The sequence below is a fragment of the Aythya ferina genome, assembly GCF_964211825.1.
Source record: "Aythya ferina genome assembly, chromosome: 2".
NCBI classification, from domain to species: Eukaryota; Metazoa; Chordata; class Aves; order Anseriformes; family Anatidae; genus Aythya; species Aythya ferina.
In genome coordinates this window covers 61,988,328-62,012,712 of record NC_140297.1, presented here as the reverse complement: position 1 = coordinate 62,012,712, position 24,385 = coordinate 61,988,328, and the positions used below count along the sequence as shown (strand labels likewise).

General features: G+C 40.8%; 1 protein-coding gene across 11 annotated transcripts in view; it reads right to left on the bottom strand.

Annotated features, from left to right (window-relative positions):
- The window catches only part of BMPER (BMP binding endothelial regulator), a 157,453-nt gene that overhangs the window by 103,947 nt on the left and 29,121 nt on the right, over positions 1-24,385 (bottom strand). For all 11 annotated transcript variants that reach the window (XR_014689856.1, XM_084510369.1, XM_084510367.1 and 8 more), the window contains 3 exons: positions 14,341-14,423; positions 12,737-12,827; positions 11,831-11,913 (listed from right to left, as the gene is read on the bottom strand). Coding sequence is in view for 10 of the 11 variants with exons in the window: in XM_084510369.1 (XP_084366495.1) it covers positions 11,831-11,913; positions 12,737-12,827; positions 14,341-14,423 (257 nt within the window). In the remaining variant the exon portion in view is untranslated. The remainder of the gene's footprint in view (positions 1-11,830; positions 11,914-12,736; positions 12,828-14,340; positions 14,424-24,385) is intronic.

Genomic DNA, 24,385 nt, shown 5'->3' with positions numbered 1-24,385 from the left:
TCTTCCTCTCCTGCAAAATTATATTACTTCAATCCATCTAGGCTAAATTTTCCATTCAGCCTCTAAGCTGTTATGCGCCATGTTTCTGTAAAGTTTGCCAGTATTTGCTCTCGAGCAACAAAAACAATAAGTTATGAATGCAAGACAGTCTATCCCTGAATTAACACCACTGAAGTGAACCTAATTAAACCAGGAAATCACATGATCTGAGGGATTACATGGAAAATGGCTTTCTTTTTCAAAGTTTAGAGATTTTTTCAAAATTCAGAGATAGCACAGAGAAAACTCCGAAGGCTCCTGTTTTGACAGTGGGCTGCTGTTTTGACAGTGTTCTAGCAATAGGTGATAAAATTTTGCAGTGGACACTATTAGTTTCTCATTTTTATACCATCCAACCCACACCCAGATTCCAGTTTTATGAACAACATTATCTCAATTTTATCACAGAAAACCACACTGATTTTAACCTTTTAAGTTCAGCTTATTTAATTCAAATAAGGGAGGAGACACTGAGTCTAAGTGAAGTTACGTTTAAAAGGGATAGAACAAACTTCTTCCCCAGGGCTAGGGATTCAAGGCCAATGTTGGGAAGACTTCCTAAGTCCAGTAAAAGTGGTGTTATCCAGCACGGTTTTATCTGAGGCCATTTATGCTTTGGATCTGAAAGCTAAAACTAAGAGCACGATGATAAACTACAGGATTTCCATCCTGTTTTTTTCTTAACTGAAGTTTTGAAGCCCTGAATCCTCAAACATTTTTATTTCTGTCAACAGACTAGAAAGAAATACTGCTTGCTAATATTTCATAGGGCTGACATCCTCGTCCTGCAGCTCTGGCTGTTGAAGACACATTGTCACACTCCTACACATTTTCAACATTTTGCTTCTGATTTATTGAACTAGTAATTTTGCAAGCATTTATAGAAGGCTAAATTTTATCCAAATTACTGCTCAACATTTGGGCAAGCACAGTTTAACACATTCAAATTTATGCACTACCCAGAGATTGTGTGCTTAAATCGTATTTAATAAATGTTAAATTCATATTTATTTCATAGTTGAACCACAGATATGCTTTTTGGAATTCTAGATATGAATATTTCAGGCTATTCTGACTGAGCATGTGTGGTACGTTACATTTTGTTTTAGCTTTCCTTCTGTGAGCAAGTGTCATCCTTAGGAGAAAGTGTTCCATCTGATAAAAGTTACTATGAATTTCAAATGAGCTTCTAAAATTATTTTTGTGATACTGAGTTAAAGCTGCTAATTTCAGTATTACTGGTTTACTTCACTGGCAAAAGCACAAATGCCATGTAAATCCTGTACACCAGAAATTACGATTTCACTTGTTGCCTTTGTTTTCATCTGCTCACTTCCAGGACACATGCTTACTTTCCCACTTTAATAAGCACGAGCATTTGGAAAAAGAGCTCAAAATTGCAGGAGAGATGAAGGAATGTGTGGGGAGCTGGAAATGGCAGGCTTATCTCAGTACTATCTGGATACCCCTTGGTTTTCGTGGGCAAGCTGGCATCTTGCCTTGTTACAGGCAGCTTCAGTGTCCTGCTGAGTTTGAGCCATACTTCAAGCACCGTGTGCTTTATGCATTGTTTTACAAGTACTTCATTATTATGGAAAAAAATAAATTAATATATGCTTGTTAAGCATGACTTGGCTCCCCTCTGCTAAACCTTGTCACTTCCTGAGAAGGGAACATCTTCCCTGTTTGAAACCCTTTGCCCTACATGAAAGATCATGCAGGAATCAAAAAAATAATCAGCATATACAGGGCTTCTGTCTAAAGTCTTAGCAGCTCTAGCAGGTAACAAGAAAGAAATGTCCAAGTCTAGCATGAAACGTTTGCCATCTTCTCTTTCAAAAAGTTTGAAGAAAGACTGATATAAAGGGTTTCCCAGAGCATGACAGCAATGAGAGGCAGCCTGATAAGATACTTAGAAACGCAGGCACACATTACAAAAAATACAGAATGTGCTTTTGGTCACTATACATGTTAATTGTATCCTTATACTAGCCTCTTGCTAGATTCAGAGAAATACTGGGGGGGGCTGAGGAGAAAGTCTGGTGAATAACAGCAAACATGCTACTCAGGTCTATGATATTTTTGTTGTTGTGGGTGTACAAACATGTTTGTCCTCCATCCCTTCCCTTTGCCCACAAGTTATCCAGTAACTTACTCTTCATTTTATATAATTGCTTGCTATTATCTCTGCTGCACTGAATACTCATGAAGTGAGAATGTGTGCTCTGAACAGTATAAACACTTGAGCTTCAAGAGATGCCCATTTGAACACGGCATAAAAACCTGCAACCGGTACTTCAGGAGGTAGAGCTATTACTGCTGACCACAAGGAATGTAACAACACCAAGGGGAAAGAAAATGCCTGCCTGGCTTGGTTTCCCCCAGGTCTCAACTTTTATGGTTCCTATTCCCATTTAGCTACTTTACAAAGTGCTTGCTGTGTAAGAATCATGTTCACAGTCAAAAAGACAAAGTCACAGTGGCAGACACTCTGCAATTATTAATGATAAGAGATTTTACACGTGCATGTCAACTACAAAGCACAGTGTACAAAAAAAAAAAAAAAAAAAAAAAGAGGTAGTAGACCCAGGATTTTCCCTCCCTGCATGGACCCAGACATGTACATACCCATGCTTCTTTGAGCATAGTGCTAAAAAAACTAGATGGGGGAGGAATGGTAATTGCAGCAACCTTGGGGAATTAAAAAACTGACCTCAAAAGACAGAGAGCAGCAGGGCAGTTCAGCTAGCTGCTGAGAGCAAATAGTGCATTGGGAACTGAGATTGCTGGGAAGAATTGTTGTTCAGATTCATCCAAAAGAAGAAAAGTTATGCTGCAGCTAGGAGAGGAGGCAGAGAACAGACTGAGCACTGAAAAGCACAAAGTCCTTAGGCTTCTTGGTATTAGGCTAAGGCCAGCTCTACCTTCCCTCCCACCCCCCACCCCCCCGCCCCATAAAGATATTATCGGCAAGGGCACATTAGCTTCTGACCTACTCACAAAAACTCCTGGTGCTGTGTTCTGGAGAAAAGAAGGGGAAAGAAACCACACAAAGCACGCAAGCTACTCAGTTCTTTTGGGCTCAGATACCTCAAACATCAGATCTGAATTTTCTGGAAATCCAGATTTTGCACTTTCAATTGCGTTGGCTCTGACAACCAAGTAGGGACAATAAAGAAATCTTCATTTTAATGATTTTAACACAAAATATTGAATAATGGCACTAAATACCCATATAAAGAAGAAAAAAAAAAGACTGCTTTCTGTGGAAAATGTCACTGCTTCATTGCAAAGCTTCTGGCAGCGAGCTGAATTTTATTTTTTTTTCCACTGAAGCTTGGGACTCTCAAATTTATGATGTTCTAGTCACATTTGGGACTGAAGTTTATGTATCATGGGAGTGGGGCTTCCTGGAAAAAAGTTAGACATCCAGGCAACTTCTATCACCAGCATTAGAAAACATTTTTAACATCCCACTTTTAGTATTTAAGCACCTACAATGGAAGCTGAGGGCTCAAGTCCTGCTGTGACTCCAACGCTAAATTGCCCGCAAGGATTTCTGCATCTTTCCTTCAGATTGAGCGCCAAAGATGTTATGGTAGTTTGGCTCCTAGTCAAATTTTATTTGTGACAGGTTAAAGGCAGAATAAGTAAATCACTGTCATATCTCAAAACATTTTTTTCTTTTTTGTTTCCTATACCTATTTTGATACTCACTGAATTATTCTGCCTATCCTGCTTCTCAGCATAAGAGGGTAGGCTGTATAAAAAAATGTTTCAGACTGTCACAATCTTGAAAATCAAATTTGTTAGGTACCATTTTTCTCCCTTCTACTATCCAATGCATTTGGATCTTGTCATCAAATGGGAAAATAAAATTGCATGTTTATTAATACTTTAAAAGTTGATGTAGTCCAAGGAACTTTGACTAGTGTTTCTATATGACTAGTTCATTGTAAGAAATGGTAAATCATAGTATATCCAAGCTGGAGAACAGTTGTATCAGACAGGATTGGAAACTTGCTCCCCTAGCAACATTCAATGCTTCCAGGGCAGAAAACAAAAAACCTGTTGCAGGACTTAGTGGAGAGAGCAAGGAGAATGTAGGCAGACTGATAACAAGGCAAGACGGAGTTTGGCAATCTTGTTAGAGCTCAATAGCAAATCAAACTTAATGATCCGAAGCTTCATTTTATGTCTTCTACAACAGGCATTAAATATGAGCATAATCAATGGCTACAGCACAATTAAGTAAATAAATATGGTACCCAAAGTCATGCAGATGTCATATTTATGGGGGGTAGGGAGGGATATGAAGCCCCACATATATCAATGTATTGTCTCAGATCTTAATTGATTTTTTTCCCTCTTAAAAACTTGCAAAAGAAAACAAGAAGGTGTTACATAGTTAAAGTCTCTTGTGCAAATTCATTTAGCAGTATTGCACATATCTTGCCTCAGGACACAGAGGGATGCGTGCAAGTTTAAAAGCATTAGCTATTGTTAGCCAATAGCAACCTCCAAACCTCTCAATCCAAGGATGACAAACATGCAAGCCAGAACCTCTTGCTCTTCTCAGCCTTTCCTTCATTGTAACACCAGCCAGAAGGGTCCTGGACTCTTCATAAAGTGTTTGGCAAACAAAGGCCCTGCTAATTGACGAGCTATTGCTTTTACTGCTTCCTACCACAACTTGTGGGAATCTTTTAGACATAAATCAATTTTGCACACAAGCATTCCCATGAGATGCCACACGCATACTCCATTTGAAGCCACTTACAGAAAGTACCACAGTGGGCTCACATAAAACCTTTGTGAAACCTTCTGAAACCACATGCAACCCTTTCATCCCCTGCTGGCCAGAAGTTTTTTTTATTTGTTTGTTTGCTTACTTTAACCAGGTTCTTTGTTTTCTGCCATCTTACTGCTGTTTTCCCTAAATGATAGTTTCTTGCCTTTGCAAGGAGTGAGTTATAGCAGAGATGTTTGCAGACTTCATTGCAGCTCAATGCCCATAAAAAATAGTCCCCTCATCAGAGGCGGCCTGTTAACAGCTCTCCATTATTGTTAAAGCTCTGTGTACTTAATTCTTCTTTGTCAATAGGAACAATCAATCTCAGCCTGTTAATTAGGAAAAGTTTAACAAGACAGGGAACAGACACCTGACAGCATAAGCTCTGTTCCTCTGCTCTGAAGAACTACAGCAACCTGCACTCAAACCATAAGCTTTTATTATTAGAAGTGGTCAACTTACTTTTTTTTTCTTTATATGCTTTAGGAATGCAATGTGCACCCTACTCTATGTGTTCAGTTCATTTAAATAAGAAATTCTGTACCCTTTTCTCTGTACTACAAGAGTGATCGTTTATGCAATGCACAGTCATGAGGGGATGTTAACCAGCACTTACTTAGGCCTTTCAGGTACCCAGGAAGTTTTAAATCTTTCTTGTCTTGTAGTATCACTAAATTCATTAGTCATCACAATACCATCTTGGATCATCAAAATGCAAAGACAGTATCTGTCTAAACAAGACAAGCCTGACAAAGGTAGAGCTGCTTCTTCCAATTCCTCAGCCTTTCCACCCGCCAACAGGAAAAATTCCCCTTGGAAATCTGCCAAATAACCCTTTTATCTTTCTTTACATTGCAAGTCCAAACTCTTCTCTTGGGGACACGAATCACGTCCTTAGGACATAAAACATAATGGACACTGATCTTTTACTGGTGTCCATAGATATCATCTCAGAAATAATAACCAGGTAGTGCTACCTATGTCAAACAATGGAGAAAAAGGGAGAACAGCTAGAAGCAAAGCCAGAGGACCCTGAAGCTTTCTGAAATATGAGAGGTACTTTTGAACTGATTTCTGAAGGGCAGGAAGGATAAGCAGAGGGTTTTGAAGAAGAAAGGGATATGAGAAAGATGCCATATGTTCTGGGCCCATGATCCATAAAATGTCACCTGGATCTTTAGGAAGCTGCACAGTACTCTTGCTCTCCTAGAAATGTGCCTGGACTGGGCACAGACTCTCACAGTTCAGAAAGACTGCTTCAATCCACACCAAATTAAAAAGGTTTCTGTACAGGAATAGACTGAGCTGGGAACACACATGGACCAGGTAAGCTAGAAAGCTCTGCGGGTGGGAGACATGTAGGATGACATTCAAGTGTCTGCAGAGGAAGGAAATTAGACCTTGCCACAAGGATACAAAGTGCTTATGAATGCAACTCATTTACACTGAATAATTACACTGAACTATGCACACTTGCTTTGTGTACTTGTAGTTCAGAAAAAAAAATGATTAATTTTATTTTTATCTTTACTTCATTACTGTTACTTGAGAGAAAAATGATTGGGAGAAATCAAAAGAAGATATAAACTGGCTATGAAGATAACTGGGAAAAAATATTCATAGCATTTTCCAACCGCTATTTAAAGAAAATGTCCAAACCATGTTTTGGACTTTGATCTTTCCAAAATTAATTGTATTTAATATTTCAGACATGGCATGCATAGTGTGCAGTCCCCAGTGAAGAAGGTACACTTTTCTAAGTCTGAAGAAAATCGGATAAAGAAAAAATAGGACACTGTCTTTGTTTCTGTGCCATGTTATTTTTCTTGATGAAGTTCAACATGTAACCAAGTCTCTAATGTTCTACACCTACCTGCACAGCCATACATCCTCACCTACCTGGAAGACTGTGTTTTTATTTGGCTAGAAAACCAAACCAAATCTTCCGGACTTGCAAAAAAAAATCTGGAGAAAAACGTACAGCGGTAGAGAGAATGAAGTCTCAGAGAAACAGTGAGGACCTCTCTATATCCCATTTCTGAATGCTTACTGCTCTCCGCTTTCATCCACCTGTAAGCCAACCACTTCTTTTTACATCATTAACTTTGAGCAAGCGAGCCCTACTCCTACCAAAAGACTCTTTGCTTTTCCATTCCAACTAAGACTGTCTCCGTTTCTTAGCCCTCAAAGTGGGGGCAGACAGTACCTGCGGTAATTTGGAGCTCCATCAAAGCACATCAAGTACATGGAAATTTAAGATGACGGGCGTTTGGCACTGCAGCAAGGATGGAAGTTAGGATCTAATTTTTACCAGCCTTTGCAGAGGGTACATGTAATTACGCACTCCCCATGTTTAATGATGAGTTTCCCAATAGACCGGAGTACCCACAGCTATCGAACATCCCCTGCAATCTGTTGTTGTGAGAACATACTTCAGCAGCTCCCAGTGTCTGGTAGAGTCAAGCTTATAACACAGTATCAGGATGTTCCATCACCCAGCTGACTGCAGGGGTGGAATCCATCCCTGTTATCTTCAGCCATCTCAGCAACCATGTGAGCTGTGCAGGCTCCCCCTATAGTTAGTGGAGAAAGATACGATCTGCAAGGGTAACCTATCCTACCCCTCTCTCTCTCTCTCCCCCCATTAACTGAAGAGGAGCTCAGATAAGTAGCTCAGATTAGACATATTACTTCTAAATAGCTGGAGCTAGACAAGATGAATTCCACCCTCAGCGTCCAAAATACTAGCATATGTAGTTTCTCATTACTTATTGCCATTGCAACGTCTGTTACTCATTGATTTAGGAACAGATTTTCTCAGTGTGATTTCCTTTTCTTTGTGCAAAACTTTCATTATGCAGTTTTTGCACCCTAACACTCAGGAACATAAATGACAAGACATTTCCTGCACAGACCCACACATACACCTGCAAACCAGGAGTGGTGTGCGCATTGAGTCCCTCTGTGCAGGAGTGGAAAGGCCCCCAGTGTATGAATGAACAGGGAGCTGAGACTGCTTTTAAATTCCATTATTCAAATCCCTGTGCTCTGCTTTCATCCCTTTAGGTTTCACTTAGTTTGCACCATTTTGGAAAAGCAGTTATGAGGACAGCCCCACAACATGCCTCCCCACTGGACAGATGGATAGCACAACCCACCCCATTTCCAAGCCTGTTGGTAACACTTGCATCCCTCGGCCATCCAAGCAATGCCATAATCTAGCTCCCAATTGTTCCCCAAATGGGACGGCCTGCTGCTCACAGCTGGGAGTTTTGGGGAAGACCAGTCCTCAGTGGAGGCACCTCTAAAGCACAGCATGCTCTCAGCGTGGTGGTCCTTCATACCCCTGCATGCCTTGCATGCCAAAACATGCAGCACCCATGGTCTGGGTAACAGTGGTGTGAGAATGCACCCACAGTCAAAGAGGGCTAGTTATGAGCTTGGATACTACCATTTAAAGATAAGCTTCTCCATGGTTACCACTCTCATGCAAAGTCACTTTCCTGCCAAGCCTCCTCTCCTCCCTCCCTCTCTGGCTCTCTCTCCTGCCCTCCTGTTATTTTTATTTTATTTTTTTCCTTTTTCAAACATGCTACATCAAAAGAGAAAATGAAAACATTTAAGATAATCACAGTCTGACTATTTTAATGCAGGCTGTAGGAAAGGCAACATGTAAGCCAAGCACTCTCACTGTGCAAGCAGAAACACACTCTCGAGCTCATAAAAGTAGTATCTGAGAAATAACACTTGATTAAAGCAGCCAGTCCTTTGCTTAAGTAGGTGCTTATGGTAGGGAAAATATCCAAGCTCTCTCTAGACCACTCCACTGGCCTATCAAGAAAAGCAGGACCAGGCTAGACAGGTGAATTATTGTGAGGCAGCTGGGTTTCAGCAGACGTGAGAGGAGATCCCTATTATCCTGTCCACCTTTCCTACACAAATGCGTCTCCCCAGAGAAACTGAGTCATTAAAGGCTGGCTCATTCACTCCTGACAGGCATAATGCATCGAGTGAGAGGTGATACATTTTCATTTTTGGCAAGAAATCTCAGTCACCCTAAGGAGTAGGTCGTTCAGGAAAGTGGTAATGGAATACGAAGCCTTTCATCCCCATGTCGCCCCTGCGAGGGCAGCCTGACTTGGTAGCAACCCAAAAGTTATTAGCTAATGGATTGTTTCAGTGACCTATGTGAAATGAGCCTGGTAGGTTTGGTCTGGCTTTCAGTAGACAATAACTAGGATCACAAGTGGTGGTAAGAAGAAACCACACTAACAAGTTGATGGCATGGTGGGCGAGGATTGAACAAACTGCCCGTCAGCCTGCCATCACTTCCTTTATGGCCACGGGCCTCCGTGCACACAGGGCACCTCAAGGCTTAACATCCCTGCTTTGTCCTGATTTGCACTAACAATACACATTAAAAACAACAAAGACATCTTAATGGCATTTCGAATTCCCTGGGAGCTCAGTAGCATCAAGTAGGCACCACTTTGAGCTGAAAATACCACAGACTTGAACAACCAAAGAGCTTTCTGAAGCTGGGCCCTACAGTCCTGTCTTTCTGGCACATGCAGAGTGTTGAGTGCATCATTTTGTAACTGTAAAATTCCTTTTTGTAACTAATTACTCATTGTAATGAATTTAGTAAGTGTGGGACAGCCCTACATCTCTCTGGGAAAACAAACCACAGCTTTCCCTCTTTCCTTTCTTCCTGTCCAATGCTGCCTGCAGTCCACAAGGACAGTGATGGCCTATGGGGTCCAGAAACTTTTTTTTCCCCACTTCTTGTTTTCAGAAGAAAAATCCAGAATTCACAATAAAGTGGGAGTATTTTGCACCACCACCACCCCTGAAATACCTTGGCAATGATTTGTGTCACTACCTCCCTTACATTTCCACAAGATACTAAATAGTTACAACCTCAAATCCCAGAAATCTAACCTGGGGTGAGAAACTGCCTTTAATCTATTAAAGCCAGCATAAGTTACTGCATATCACAAACAAGCCTGTTCCCATCATATAACAGGACTACATTGGTATCTGCATATCCACCAACTGCTTAGATAAGAGAGTGACTGGAAAACCATCCCCAAAATGCAAAAGCAGGCAGCAAACAGCTATCACAACCCTAAGAATGCCCGCTACTTGCTTCCAATTTAAATTGTGTAGGAATTAACATAGGCCCAAATTCTGAATGAAATGGTCAAGAGGTAGTAGAAAAAGGAATTGCAGAGAAAGGGGAGCCAGGTATGGCATACACACAGAAGACACTGTTTCTTTTGCTCTATGTAAGATTCAGCCTTAAAGGTAAATGTTTTATCTGGATGTTAATGACATCTATAACTGTCACACCACCTTTCTCAGAAGGGATCATTAAGACTCTTGCTTGAGGCTTTAAACCTCTTACTATCAGTAGCTGATGCGTTTCCTTCTCTGATGTCCATGGGACTGGTTACTGTCAAGGAAGGGCCCTCAGGTCTGACCCTATATGTCTACATTTATTTATCTTTTCTCCCCCCAGATATACCACACTCCCACTGTGCTCTTCCAGGCACAGCTGCTTTTGCTATTTAGGGAACAAAGGAAAGTTGATCAAGAAGATACTAGCATGCCAACAACTGGGCAATAGACACTATCTGTCTAGTATTCAGGAAAGAGCAATGCGCAGCCTCACAAGACCCCAGCATGCCTCCACAGACTTCTTAACCATTCAGACCTGTCTTCCCCTCAGGAGCATCACCAGGGAGAGCTTCAGTGTAAAGGTGCTGCTTTGCCGCTACAGCTGAAAGGTGAGGGAGACCCAGCTAGCATGCAGACAGACATGCTCCTCTGCTTAGGACAGCAGGCATTTGGCAGAGCAGGAGCCAGGGGCATATATCACCGTGACAAGTGTGACAGCATGCTTTCATTAATACAGGATTAAACTTTAAAATAAAATAAAATAATAAAATAAAATAAAATAAAACAAAACAAAACAAAACACACAATCTGAGTTGCCTAATTCTCCACAGAAGCAGTGATGATTTCGTGTAAATTAATTTTTCAGATTTGCAGGACATTTTTTCCCTTAAAACAGTTCAAGTTCTCTGCAGCAGCTTCATTAAATAAGTGTGTAAGTACATATTCATTTTTGAATTCTATCCTTATCAGCCTTTTTATTATTATTATTTTTTAATATATATATATTTTATTGTAATGATACAAGAGAGCTGTGCCTGGTACTGATAAAACTCTGTGGCATTCCACTGGAATGTAAAGTTCCCAGTCCTGCATTTTCTGCTGATAGCCAGCCCATCGATTGCAACAAAAACAGTGATTTGAGCTTTGCATTTATTGGTCTCAGTGATCACACCAGTGAAGTCAAAGTTACCTGCCCCAGCTCATACAGCATTATCTTTTAACTTAATGGAAGTGAAAGAGAAGCCTGTGCTCATTACCCAAAGGATGTGATTATTACGTCCTCTCTATATTGTTGTTAGTCAAGGATGAAATCCAGGATATGACCTTTTCATTAAGCATCAAGCCAAAATCCACGTGGGACAGCCTAGAGAGGCTATCCTCATCTTTTCACTCAGTAATTCAGAGCAAAGACTCTTGCTGTGGAAATAAATCCTTTCAAAAGAACAGTTTAAGGAAACATCTAGTAAACGTTGATCAATAGATGGAAACCAAAAAGCGTTTTGTTCCCTGCATGATCCTGTCACAAAAAAAGCATCACTAATTTACCACATCAACTTGCTCTCAAATACCATGCCCTGTCTGCACACAGTGTGTGGTCACAAAAAAAAAAAAAAAAAAAAAGAAGATAAATACAAATATGAAAATATGAGATACACAATATATTAGTGCAGAAATCTTCAATAGAAAGCTTAAATGCAAGAGGAAAGAAGAACACATAGTAGTGTTGAATTCCTTATATATTTTGTTTTGTTATGACAATAATAATGTGCTTTTTGAAGTTCATACAGGGAGATAAAATGCCAAAAGGCAAATACTTACAATACAAGAGCATTTGGTACATTTATTTCCTTCAGGCCTAAATTCTTCTCCTTCATTGTAGTGTCTCCCTTCAAATATACAACCTGGAAAACAAAAAAAAGCATTTGAGTAAGTTTAGCTCAGGATAGCACACTGCCTTTTTACTGTTGCACACCCTTCCACAAGACAATATATGAAAAGTAAAGCATACATCCTCTCTGACACAAATCACTTCAGAAGCCTTTACAAAGGCCTTGAGAACCCTAAAATACCTTTTTGGGAAAGACAGCATCCTTCCAAAACAAACGAATTTGTACCAATGAAGCCAAGACTTCATTCAGGTCTTCCATTGAAAGCAGCTTTGGAATGCTTTTCTAAGGTATCTGCTTTTTTCTTTCTTACTTCTTTTTACTCCCTGAGTTTATATTAGATGTTGGCAGAACTGATAACAAATCAAAATGCAGTAAATCCATTTTACCACAACAGGAGCAGTGACTGCCTAAGAAAAAACTGTTAAAACCAAGTTAGTAATAAAACCAGGTTAATTTGCCACTGTGCTTTGCAAAGGCAACCCACTCACACTTTCCTTCAAAAAAAAACTATCTTCTCTTTTAGGGTTACTCTTATACTTCCCCTACTAACAAAACCCCAGTTATCAGCCAGGGAAAACCAGCTGACTGACCCTCTGAAAAAATGATGTAAAGACATGTGGCCATTGTCACAGGCAGTTGATTTCACAGGCTGCATATCCTCTACTAAAAATATTAAGCATGTTCTTGTGTCATTTACCACATTGTGTTCAAGCAGGCTGCATTTTGGTAACTGGTCAAATATAACAGAGGAGTTCGATAAATATCCCAGGTAATAAAGGTTATCATTACAAATACAGTTGCACACGTGAAACAGCATCTCCTAATGAAGTCTCACCTGGACACATAGGACAACACATCCCCGCCACTTTGGATGGGTTTTTACAATGAACAATGCACTGTACCTCTGACTCTATTATCACTCCCTCCTGCAAAAGAGCAGATTGGACATGTTTATTGTTATTGTTGTGGATGCTTTAAGAAGCAAAACTCCACAATTATTAGTTCTATAATTACAACATGGCAGATGCCATGGAGAGCTGGATTTCAAAGCCTCTTTTCTTTGTGTACCTGCTGCCTGGTATCAGGATTCAGGTTAATTCACAGCCAGAAGACCCACTTGAGTCTCCCCGACTCCAGATGCAGGATTTACCTTAAATTGAATCAGGTAAGAAAACAAGCACCTTCTTAGGAGAAGGAATCCTGCTTTATCAGACATCCTCAGCAATCTGCCATGCAGCTTTGGTGGAAACAGACCAGACACAAGGCATCCTCCACCTCTCCCCTTGGAGGAAAAAAGAACTAAAAAACAGATAAAAGCATCTTGTTCTGTAGAGGGGAGACGCTTATCTTTGATGCTTCTCCTGATAAGTATTAGTAAATTAACATTTCCTGTACTTTTTGTTTAAGGAGTCAAAGTCCTCCTGAACAAACCTAGGTGTGAGGATCTGTGCACAAAAGGTTGCTCTGTTTTTTTGCTGCTTGCAGCTTTGCAACTGGAGGCAAGGGAAACCTGCTTTTTTAAGTGTATGGGTCTAGGGTAAACAGGATTACCCAGACGTGCATTTAGACACAGAAACAAGCAATAAGGAATTGCTAATTTCATGTAGCTAGTAGCAGTCAGTACCTAAATTCAAACTTTGAGTACCTTCTCATTAAGTGCAAGGTGACAGAATGCTTCTTCTCAGTGTATCCACTTTTAAAAGCATGCCTGGTTTCGTAGAGTAAAAGTATCACAAAAAGAAAAATCTTGAAACTTTTTATCCTATTTGTGAAAGCTCTTCAAACTCATTTATCTCTCCTGTTTCTAATGGTTGTAATTCTTAGTAGCTGCCTGAGTGCTATTACTAAAATTGGATCAAGTTATCAGCAGAAATCGCAGCTTTACTCACAGACAGAAATTAAAATTACTTAATTACTTGTTTTGTGCCTGGAAAAGGGCAATCTTGCAAACGTTACGGTTACAGATAGACAAGCTACCAAAAATATCACTGTGTTAGCAGTGCAGAAGCCCAAGAAAAAAGATTTAGCTATGGGTTTCTCTTAAAGAACATTCCAGCTAAAATCCATGGACACATACACACAAAAACATCCAATTATTAAAATAATAATAATCTGTATCTCAGAAAAGGTTTACCATGCTGAAAAGGGAGGAATTATTTCAAGATCGAAACAGCAGGGAATGTCACTGCTTTGTAGCACTCTTTCAGCATTGTTTGGCTATCACAGTGCTCAGGTCATGTACGACCTACCTTCCTGAATGTCTGCTTGCAGCAGGCCACATACACATATGAATGGATTTAAGCTGCTTTAAATGCAAAGCCCCTATTGTGCTCTGGTTATAAAATAGTTCTGGTTATTTGGATTGGATGAAAAAGGCTCAGAGTTCTGTTTTCCCATAGGCTAACAACTCAATTACTGTGGTGCTCACAACATCCTTACCTGGCACTGGTATGTAATACAGGGATTGTTAGGGAGGTGCCATTTCATAGAGCTGTTGTATGTCTTCCCTCCAAAACTGCAATCTAGAGGAAGAGACAAAAGCACATTAACCCAGCTGAATGCAGTGATCCCCTGGATGGCTGTTGATAAGGATCACAGAGCAGCGTCTGAAATGTGTCCTATTCTCTCCCTGGGGTTACCAGAAGAGGCAGAGCAGAGAGCCGGTCTGACAAGCACAATCGTGCCCTGAAAGAGTTGGCAGCAGCCCTCTGAACATCTGCTCCAGGTGCACAACTGGCCAGGCTGCTTACAAATTATGACCATTCAAAACAAACCAAAACCAGCAACAATTTGCATAAAAATGTGTCAGTGGCAATTCAACAGTCTGTTCAGGGACTATTCAGCTACCCCTGAATAATAGGGTGAGAGAAGATCCAGGAGTGCCCATCAAAAAAAAAAAAAAAAAAAAAAAAGGCAAAAACAGTAAAGGTTTATTAAGTGAATCACAGAATCACAGAATTTCTAGGTTGGAAGAGACCTCAAGATCATCGAGTCCAACCTCTGACCTAACACTAATAGTCCTCCACTAAACCATATCCCTAAGCTCTACATCTAAACGTCTTTTGAAGACTTCCAGGGATGGTGACTCCACCACTTCCCTGGGCAGCCTGTTCCAATGTCTAACAACCCTTTCAGTAAAGAAGTTCTTCCTAACATCCAACCTAAAACTCCCCTGGCGCAACTTTATCCCATTCCCCCTCATCCTGTCACCAGGCACGTGGGAGAATAGACCAACCCCCACCTCGCTACAGCCTCCTTTAAGGTACCTGTAGAGAGCAATAAGGTCGCCCCTGAGCCTCCTCTTCTCCAGGCTGAACAAGCCCAGCTCCCTCAGCTGCTCCTCGTAGGACTTGTTCTCCAGGCCCCTCACCAACTTCGTCGCCCTTCTCTGGACTTGCTTGAGCACCTCGATGTCCTTCTTGTAGCGAGGGGCCCAAAACTGAACACAGTACTCGAGGTGCGGCCTCACCAGAGCTGAGTACAGGGGGACGATCACCTCCCTAGCCCTGCTGGTCACACTGTTCCTGATACAAGCCAGGATGCCGTTGGCCTTCTTGGCCACCTGAGCACACTGTTGGCTCATATTCAGCCGACTATCCACCATCACTCCCAGGTCCTTCTCTGCCTGGCAGCTCTCCAACCACTCATCTCCCAGCCTGTAGCTCTGCTTGGGGTTATTGCATCCCAGGTGGAGGACCCGGCACTTGGCCTTGTTGAACTTCATGCAGTTGACCTCAGCCCATCGGTGCAGCCTATCCAGATCCTCCTGCAGAGCTTTCCTACCCTCAAGCAGATCGACACACGCACCTAACTTGGTGTCATCTGCAAACTTACTGAGGGTGCACTCAATGCCCTCATCCAGATCACTGATGAAGACATTAAAGAGGACTGGCCCCAGCACCGAGCCCTGGGGAACGCCACTAGTGACTGGCCTCCAACTGGACTTGACTCCATTCACCACGACTCTTTGGGCCCAGCAATCCAGCCAGTTTCTAACTCAACGAAGCGTGCGCCAGTCCAAGTCAAGAGCAGCCAGTTTCTTGAGGAGAATGCTGTGGGAGACGGTGTCAAAAGCCTTGCTGAAGTCAAGGTAGACCACATCCACAGCCTTTCCCTCATCCACCCAGCGCGTCACTTTGTCATAGAAGGAGATCAGGTTCGTCAAGCAGGACCTGCCTTTCATAAACCCATGCTGACTGGGCCTGATCGCCTGCTTGCCTTGCAAGTGCTGCATGATGACTCTCAGTAGAATCTGCTCCATGAGCTTCCCTGGCACTGAGGTCAAAAATAAAGTATTCATTAAGAAAGTTTGTTTAATAATGCAAAATTGTTCCAATTAAAACTTAATTTCTTGGAAAGACAAAGTGTTTCTGAACAAAAATTTTAAAAGCAATATATACCCCTCTTTCTGCAGGAAATATGCCTGTTTTTCTTTTAACGCTACAAGTTGTGTTGTTTTTTTTTTTTTTTCCTAGTTTATTTTATTTAAAATGGGCCTGTTCAAAAAGCCCATTAAATCAACAGGAGTTTTGCCAGATACTTTGAAACACAGACTTATACATAGAGTCTTCAAACACAAAAATAAGATCAGTCAAATGATGACATGGAGACATAAACCTACCTATAACTTAGCAGCTCCTCTAACAGCTATTGTCTGATGCGCAGGGTGCCCTGTCCTGAACTGCTTTGGACTATATTTTGCACCCCTCTGAAAATAAAGACAAGTTATCAGTCCTACAACACTGAATCCTCAAACCCAGCGTGCAAGGAAGCTTCAGGGTCACAGCCTCAAACTGCTGAGGAACTTCAAATACAAACAAAATCATTTTTTATTTAAACCAAAATTTAAAGAGAACCTGGTATATGAAGATTATTTACAAGTTTGTTTACAGTTAAGCCTACAGATAAGACCTTAAACAAAAGGAGGCTTGTACTTCAGTATTTGCAGCATTCAGAAGTTTTTCTGTGCTAAGGACACTAGAGTTTTGCAGGTGCTTTAGCAATTTCACTTACCTAAGCTGATTTAAAAGAGTTGATCAGGAGCTGCAGGAGCTGATTGTGGCAACTGAATCTTTGATAAATATTGAAATATAGATCTGAATCTCACTTTTTTTTTCTTTTTTAAAGTATAAAATCCTCCATGAAGTAATTTTGAATAATAAAGAGTGTTTAGATTCTCAGTATATTAATTACGCTCTTAGTCAGCTCTTACACATGCAAGTCAAAATGCCAAAAGAGGAATTGGAAGCCCTATGCTCTTCCTAAGCATTTTAAAATCCCATTATGAAAAATATTGATTCTGTACTGATTTTGTCATAGTCTCACTTCCTTCCCATTGCAAAACCTGACAAAAAACAATATCCGTTCAAAGCATTTTAGCAACCTCAATTTGCAAAAAAAAAAAAAAAAAAAAGTGATATAGAGGTTCGGGTCCCAGTCCGAGACAGAATTTACACACATGCTTGTCCTCCAAGTACTCAAAATGGAACAAGCTGTGTTATTGAACATCCATGAGCATGTTTTACCATGTAGGTCTGGAGTCTTCAACACAATGCAGGGCCACAGTCCAGGTTGGAAACTATTTTTGACTGCAAAATACCTTTCATATTTGCTCACCACTTACGTTCTTTCACGTAAAGTGTTTTCTCTGTAAGGAAGTTAATGACCCTGGGCTAATATGTATGTACAGATGTGCATATTAAACTGAAATCCTCAGTTCAAGGATTAGTCTGGCTGAGAAAGTATGAAGGTGGTGTGTCCATGCAGTCTCACAGCTTTCACTTGAAGTGCATGCCTGAGCTATGCTACAAAATCCTCTGCCCTGCAGCACCAGCCGATGTCTCTGAGGAAAGCAACAAGGGGAGCCCAAGTTCCACCTGCTCACCAGCCTTTGATGATAAAATGTGTTCCCAGCACTGGTGGATGGCACAACAGATGCAGGGAGATCTTGCAGGCAGGGAGAGCTTGCAGGCAGCAAAAATGAAATTTGGAAAAGGAAACCAGGATCAAAAAGTCTTCATAGAGCTAGGGATACTAAGACTGCTCCTGAGCTTTGGCACAGGCACATAGGTTGAGTAAGGGAGTCAGAGCAGCCCGATGCAAACACCAAAGCTATATCCACCACCCATTCTTCAAAATGGAAAGGAAACAAAAGCCACATACCAGTTAGTTCTTGTGATCCTCACTTTCAATGTACAAAACTCTCAGCAGATACTTGCAAACATCTACGTGGTCTTTTCTAACCCACCTAATTATAGCATGGAAGTCTATGAGCCTCACCCAAATTCAGCTGAGTGAAACCCTCCTGCCACAACGTGCCAGCTTAGTTAAGCCATCCTAGCTCACCCATGGTTAAAGGTCCACCACCATGCTTGGCTTGTAAAGTAGCACTCATTACGTGATTCACATCCAAAGACCTAAGCAAAGGCCCTGATGCCTGTTTCTACAAGAGTATGTCTGAACACACTTAAAGTTCCTAAAAGCCATTTTAATTCCCTTTGGAAATATTATTACATTAACTTACTGTCTCCATCTACCATTTGAAAGGGAGAGCAGGGGAAAATAATAAATCAAGAAAGAACAGAGTCTGGCACAATAACTTAAATGCCTAGCACTTAGTTCAGTCTGAACACTTACATAAAAACATTTAAGTGAAAGGCTAGATGGAAGGTGTTCAAGAAGGGAACTCCAAAAGCCAACATGAATAGGTAATTTTGATCTCATGACATATACACAGTCAGGAAAACCTTTAGGATTCTACACATGGAACAAAGTTAAATATTGCTGGTCCATAGCAATATTAATGGAGTTAATGTGATTCATATCAGTCAAAGAGCATGTCCTTAATTTTTAGTCTTTCAAACTTCTTTATTTTAGAACAAATGGTGTTTTATTAATGTAAAATATTAACTTTCAGTTAGTTGTAGGTTTTGTTCCTATTACCAACTTCAACCCAAATAGTTCAGATAAGTCCTGGATAAACATGCAACCTGAAAGTTGCTTATCTGAATCAAACCAAACCACCAAATACTTTGAAGTTGGTCAATTGTTGGATATGCAAGTGCAAATTGCTAATTACCTTCTAGTCACCCCATAAAGGCAAAATGACCCTCTAGACTTGAGTCATTCCTGCAAAATAAATTACCATAAAATCGTTCTAATTCTAAAGTTTAATCTCGTCTAATTTACTAATTTAACCACTTTGGTTCAATGTTGTGTATACCTTCTTTTTACACCCTAGTTTCAAACATTATTAACAAACATTTGGCTAATTTAATTTGAAAGAGAGCAATTTAATTCCAAATTAAGCATCCTCACATGGATTTGGACTGAAGTTAAAAAAAAAAAAAAAAAAAAAAGATGCAAATTACAGCAGATTTCATTATTGTCATGTGGGCAAGTTGACAATCAGGAAGTAATTTATCATTCCAGATCCTGTAATGTTTTTAAATGATCCTCTTTCTTCCCCAGACACCCAAGCACAGAGCAGTATCATGAAAAAGAGGGAAAGTGACTGGAAAAAGACAGTTTAGTAGTGCTAAAACTCAAACAGTGTCCTCAGGAGTTCATTAAAAACAAGCTTTTATTACTCAATTTGACGTTGCCTAATAAGATTCCAGAAGAGATTTTTGCTTATTTTAGGCTAATGAGAATTTTATAGACATTTCCGTATTCTCCCAAGACAAAATAATAGATCGGTGCACAATAGACTTGCTCCCCATCCCTCATTTTTTCAGCATCTTTCTTCTCCTATTAGTTTTTTTTTTTTTTCTTGCTTTCCCTCCGCTTTCTATTTAAAAAGTAACCTTTCTATTGGCATCAAAAATAAACACCAGGAAAAAGAAAACAGTCAGAAGACATGTTTTATTTAGTTTTTGATAAATTAATCCTCAGGAAGGATCCAGGCATGCTAGCACTAAATACCAGTTCTAGCCAAGCAAAAAAAAAAAAAAAAAAAAAAAAAAAAAAAAAAAAAAGCAAATATGAACAAAACAAAAACAAACAATAACTTGCACATTATGCAGTATTAGATCTGTTGGGCAAAATAACAGAACTGTGAATCACATATACACGATATTTTTTTTCACATCTCTTAATGATGGTAAAGCCATTGACAAGCTTCTAGTAAAGCTACTAGAAAATTAAACTTCATATTGGGTAATCCTGGTCTTCCTTTGTCAACACTGAGGCATGAAAATATATACAAAATCTCATGCTATTTAAGTCTCACTCTAAACAGATAAAATCAAACTCTTTCCTCTGTAACTGCAAACAATCAAATCTATTTGTAGCTGACACATTGCAATTATCATGCCCAATAGTTGTGAGGCACAGGCGCCGTATAAAGGGCATTCAACACAGCAGTGTAAAAAGGCCATTGGAATGAGCGATGCCCATTCCAATGGGGGGGGGGGGGGGGAGGAAGAGGGGAGAATTCATTCTGTAGGATCCATAAGTGGATCTGAGTGGGCTCACCACACACAAATCCATGGGTCCCAATGGGATGCATCCACATGTGCTAAGGGAGCTGGCAGAGGTGATCGCTGAACTGCTCTCTATCATCTTTGAAAGGTCCTGGAGAATGGGTGAGGTGCCTGAAGACTGGAGGATAGCCAATGTCACTCTGGTTTTCAAGAAGGGCAGGAAGGAGGATCTGGGAAACTACAGGCCAGTCAGTCTCACCTCTGTCCCTGGAAAGGTATTGGAGCAGCTTGTTCTGGATGCCATCTCCAAGTAATTGGAAGAGAAGAAGGTTATGAGGAGTAGTCAGCATGGATTCACCAAGGGGAAGTCATGCTCAACCAACCTCGTTGCCTTCTATGATGGCATCACCAGCTGGGTAGATGGGGGGAGAGCGGTGGATGTCATCTACCTTGATTTTAGGAAGGCTTTTGATACTGTCTCCCATGACATCCTACTAGCAAAGCTGAGGAAGTGTGGGATAGACGAGTGGACAGTAAGGTGGGTTGAGAACTGGCTGACTGGCCGAGCTCAGAGGGTGGTGATTGGCAGAGCAGAGTCTGGCTGGAGGCCTGTGACTAGTGGTGTTCCCCAGGGGTTGGTGCTGGGTCTGGTCTTGTTCAAGATCTTCATCAACGACCTTGATGAGGGAATAGCGTCTGCCCTCAGCAAGTACGCCGATGACACAAAGCTGGGAGGAGCGGCTGACACGCCAGAAGGTTGTGCTACCATTCAGCAAGACCTGGACCAACTGGAGAGATGGGCAGGAAGAAACCAAATGAGATTTAACAAGAGCAAGTGTAGAGTCCTGCACCTGGGAAGAAACAACCCGAAGTATCAGTACAGGCTGGGGGATGACCTGCTGGAGAGGAGCTCTGCGGAGAAGGACCTGGGGGTCCTGGTGGATGACAGGTTGACCATGAGCCAGCAGTGTGCCCTGGTGGCCAAGAGGGCTAATGGGATCCTGGCGTGCATTAAAAGGAGCGTGGCCAGCAGGTCAAGGGAGGTGATCCTCCCCCTCTACTCTGCCCTGGTCAGGCCTCACCTGGAGTACTGTGTCCACTTCTGGGCTCCCCAGTACAAGAAAGACAGGAATCTCCTGCAAAGAGTCCAGCGGAGGGCCACAAAGATGATACGGGGCCTGAAGCATCTTCCTTATGAGGAAAGGCTGAGAGACCTGGGTCTGTTCAGCCAGGAGAAGAGTAGACTGAGAGGGGATCTCATCAATGTGTATATAAATATCTGAGGGGTGGGGGACAGAAGGATGTAGCCAACCTCTTTCCAGTGGTTTGTGGGGATAGGACAAGGGGCAATGGCTACAAGTTAGAGCACAGGAAGTTCCGCACTGACATGCAAAAGAACTTCTTCACAGTGAAGGTGACAGAGCATTGGAACAGGCTGCCTAGGGAGGTTGTGGAGTCTCTTTCTCTGGAGATATTTAAGGCCCATCTGGACACCTACCTGGGCAGCCTTCTCTGAGGAACCTGCTTTGGCAGGGGGGTTGGACCCGATGATCCTTCGAGGTCCCTTCCAACCCCTACAGTTCTGTGATAAGAACTTTGCAATCCAAAATACCATATAACTAGAGCTGCTGTTCACTTCTGATCCAGTACCTAATGTAATTGGCAAGCCCGGCAACTGGAAAACCGTGACTTCTTATGGCTGTGAATGGTGTCATGAATTATAAATAAATAAAAATAAATAAATAATACAAATATCTGATTTCCTCACACCAGCAAAACTGTTTACAATCAGTACACCTTACAATTTCAAAGTTAAACAGTAAAATAAATTCTTACTCCAGTCATAGTCTACTAAAGTATTTATTGTGTTGTTCCAGACCAAAGTCATACAAAAGGACAATTGCCTGCAAAGCCTCCCTCCTGGTCTTTTATTTCCTTCTACTTTGCTGCACTGGGCACAATGGCCATACACAAGGTATCAATGCATCCATATATTACCACAGAAATCTCATACTACTTTCTAATACAATTGTCCTGAACAACTTCTTTATGATAGTAGAAGTTTGGGCAACTGATGCTTGACTGCAAAAGTAATTATGACAACATGACAATACAGTTCATAAAAAAAATCTTACATAAATGGAGAATTATAGTAATCAAGGTAACAAAAAGTATAAAATTTGAAGCATCACTGAACACTAAAGTGTATATGAGATGTCAAAGGGATATGAAACACATGTGCTAAGACCTTTTTAAGAAGAGTTTAATCACCACTTCCTGTGATTTAATAGAGACCTTTTCTTAGGCATAACCAGAAGTAACCAATGCTGACACTACAAACAGAGGTCCTCAGAAGCCATCTGTCACTGCTACAAAATCCCTGTCTTTTCTTGAAATGCAGAGTTAGAAACAGTCAGTGCTGAGGTGAATGTATAACCCTAGCCTCAAGAAACTAGCCTCCTGGCTCAGAGCCAGATCACATTAGCAAAAGACTGAAAAGTAACGTGAAAGGCCACGAGAACAGCTAGACTTGATTAGGTCCCTAAACCATCACTTTCCATAATGAGTTTCTGCCGGTACTAGGTTATTCAGATAAAAGTGACAAAGATTTTAGTAAGACAATATATGACTATCTTCCCAGCCTATACCCTTCCATCCATGGATTAGGTTGCATCCTTATCTCTAAGAGGCTGTCTTAGCACATAGAATGATTTGCTGTAAGTTATAGTGTCCCACACAAAGCTTCTCTGGTGATGCTTTCAACAGGGCACCAAACTGATATCACCTCTCTCATACTGAAAATGTCCACAGGTGAACTAAATGTCAAACATATGGCACCTTCAGGGCACTAGTAGAGTAGCCAGAAAAGTGATAAACTCATAACCTTTCTCTAACTTCCCTTGCAAGCCAGCCCTGATAGTTGAAATTGGCTGCAATCCTCAAGCATAATATTTGATATCCTTTCCAAGAAATGCACAATTAAACATGATAGCTTTGGATATTTGATAGCCCAGAGAACTAGCCCTGTTGTTGCCTGGGCTGTGACTCCATTCTCTGGTAGACACCAGATCAATGGAGGATAGCTTGTGAACCTCTAACTTCATTAACTTACAAAACAAAAATAAAAAGCCAATTTCTATACAAGAACTGAAAGAAACTTCAGAACAACAAATCATACTTATTGTAACAAATACCCGCTGGTTTTGTCTTTGCACATCCATGGAAGATTCACATTCTTAGGATAAGAGTAAACAATGGTACACAGTTTTAAAAATGCAAGCTTTATCCAGCCCTGAGCTGGTAATGCCACTTCTTCAGAGAAGAAAACAACTTATTGGAGGTACAGAGAGCTCTATATCCAAGTGACAGGTCTCCATCCAACTAAGTAACTAAACGTTGCCAAATCTATCTCTATAATCTGAATGACCTCATATGTTTTCATTAAACATATTTAATAAAATTAAAGATGAAAAGTGGCCTATTTATCGTATGCTAAAGTAATAAGAGGGCCTAATATTTTAATACTTTTAAAGTGAGTGGTATACCAGAGGTATATAGTATGTTTTATAAACTACAGTAAGTATCTGTCAGAAGAATAATTTCACTGAAAGCTTTCACTATTTTGCTGAGTTGTTTGCATTCTCCTTGCAACAGGGAGCCGTACTCATGGGCCCACATTTTTCTGTTCTAGACTTTGCACAAACACACAGTGAAAGAGTGCCCTGCTCCACAGACTTCACTATCTAAGGTACTCTGTGCTGAATGTCAGGAATAGTGTCAAAACACATTGCTGGTCTGGAGGATTAAAACATTAAGAAAGCCAAATCTCTTAATATGTTAGGGATAACATGTTTTTCCATCACAGTGAATGTCATTCTGTTTTTTGTTCTGATTGCAAAAGCCATACTTGCTGCTGTTTTCTTTCCTTTTGATTTCTTCACAGAAAGGAACAAAGTGCTAGAAGTTATCTAACTCACATAAAAATACCCAAAAGGGAGCAAAGGATTTATGCTCAGCATGCAATAATTTGCAGAAATTCTCTAGCAACAATTCAAGCTCTC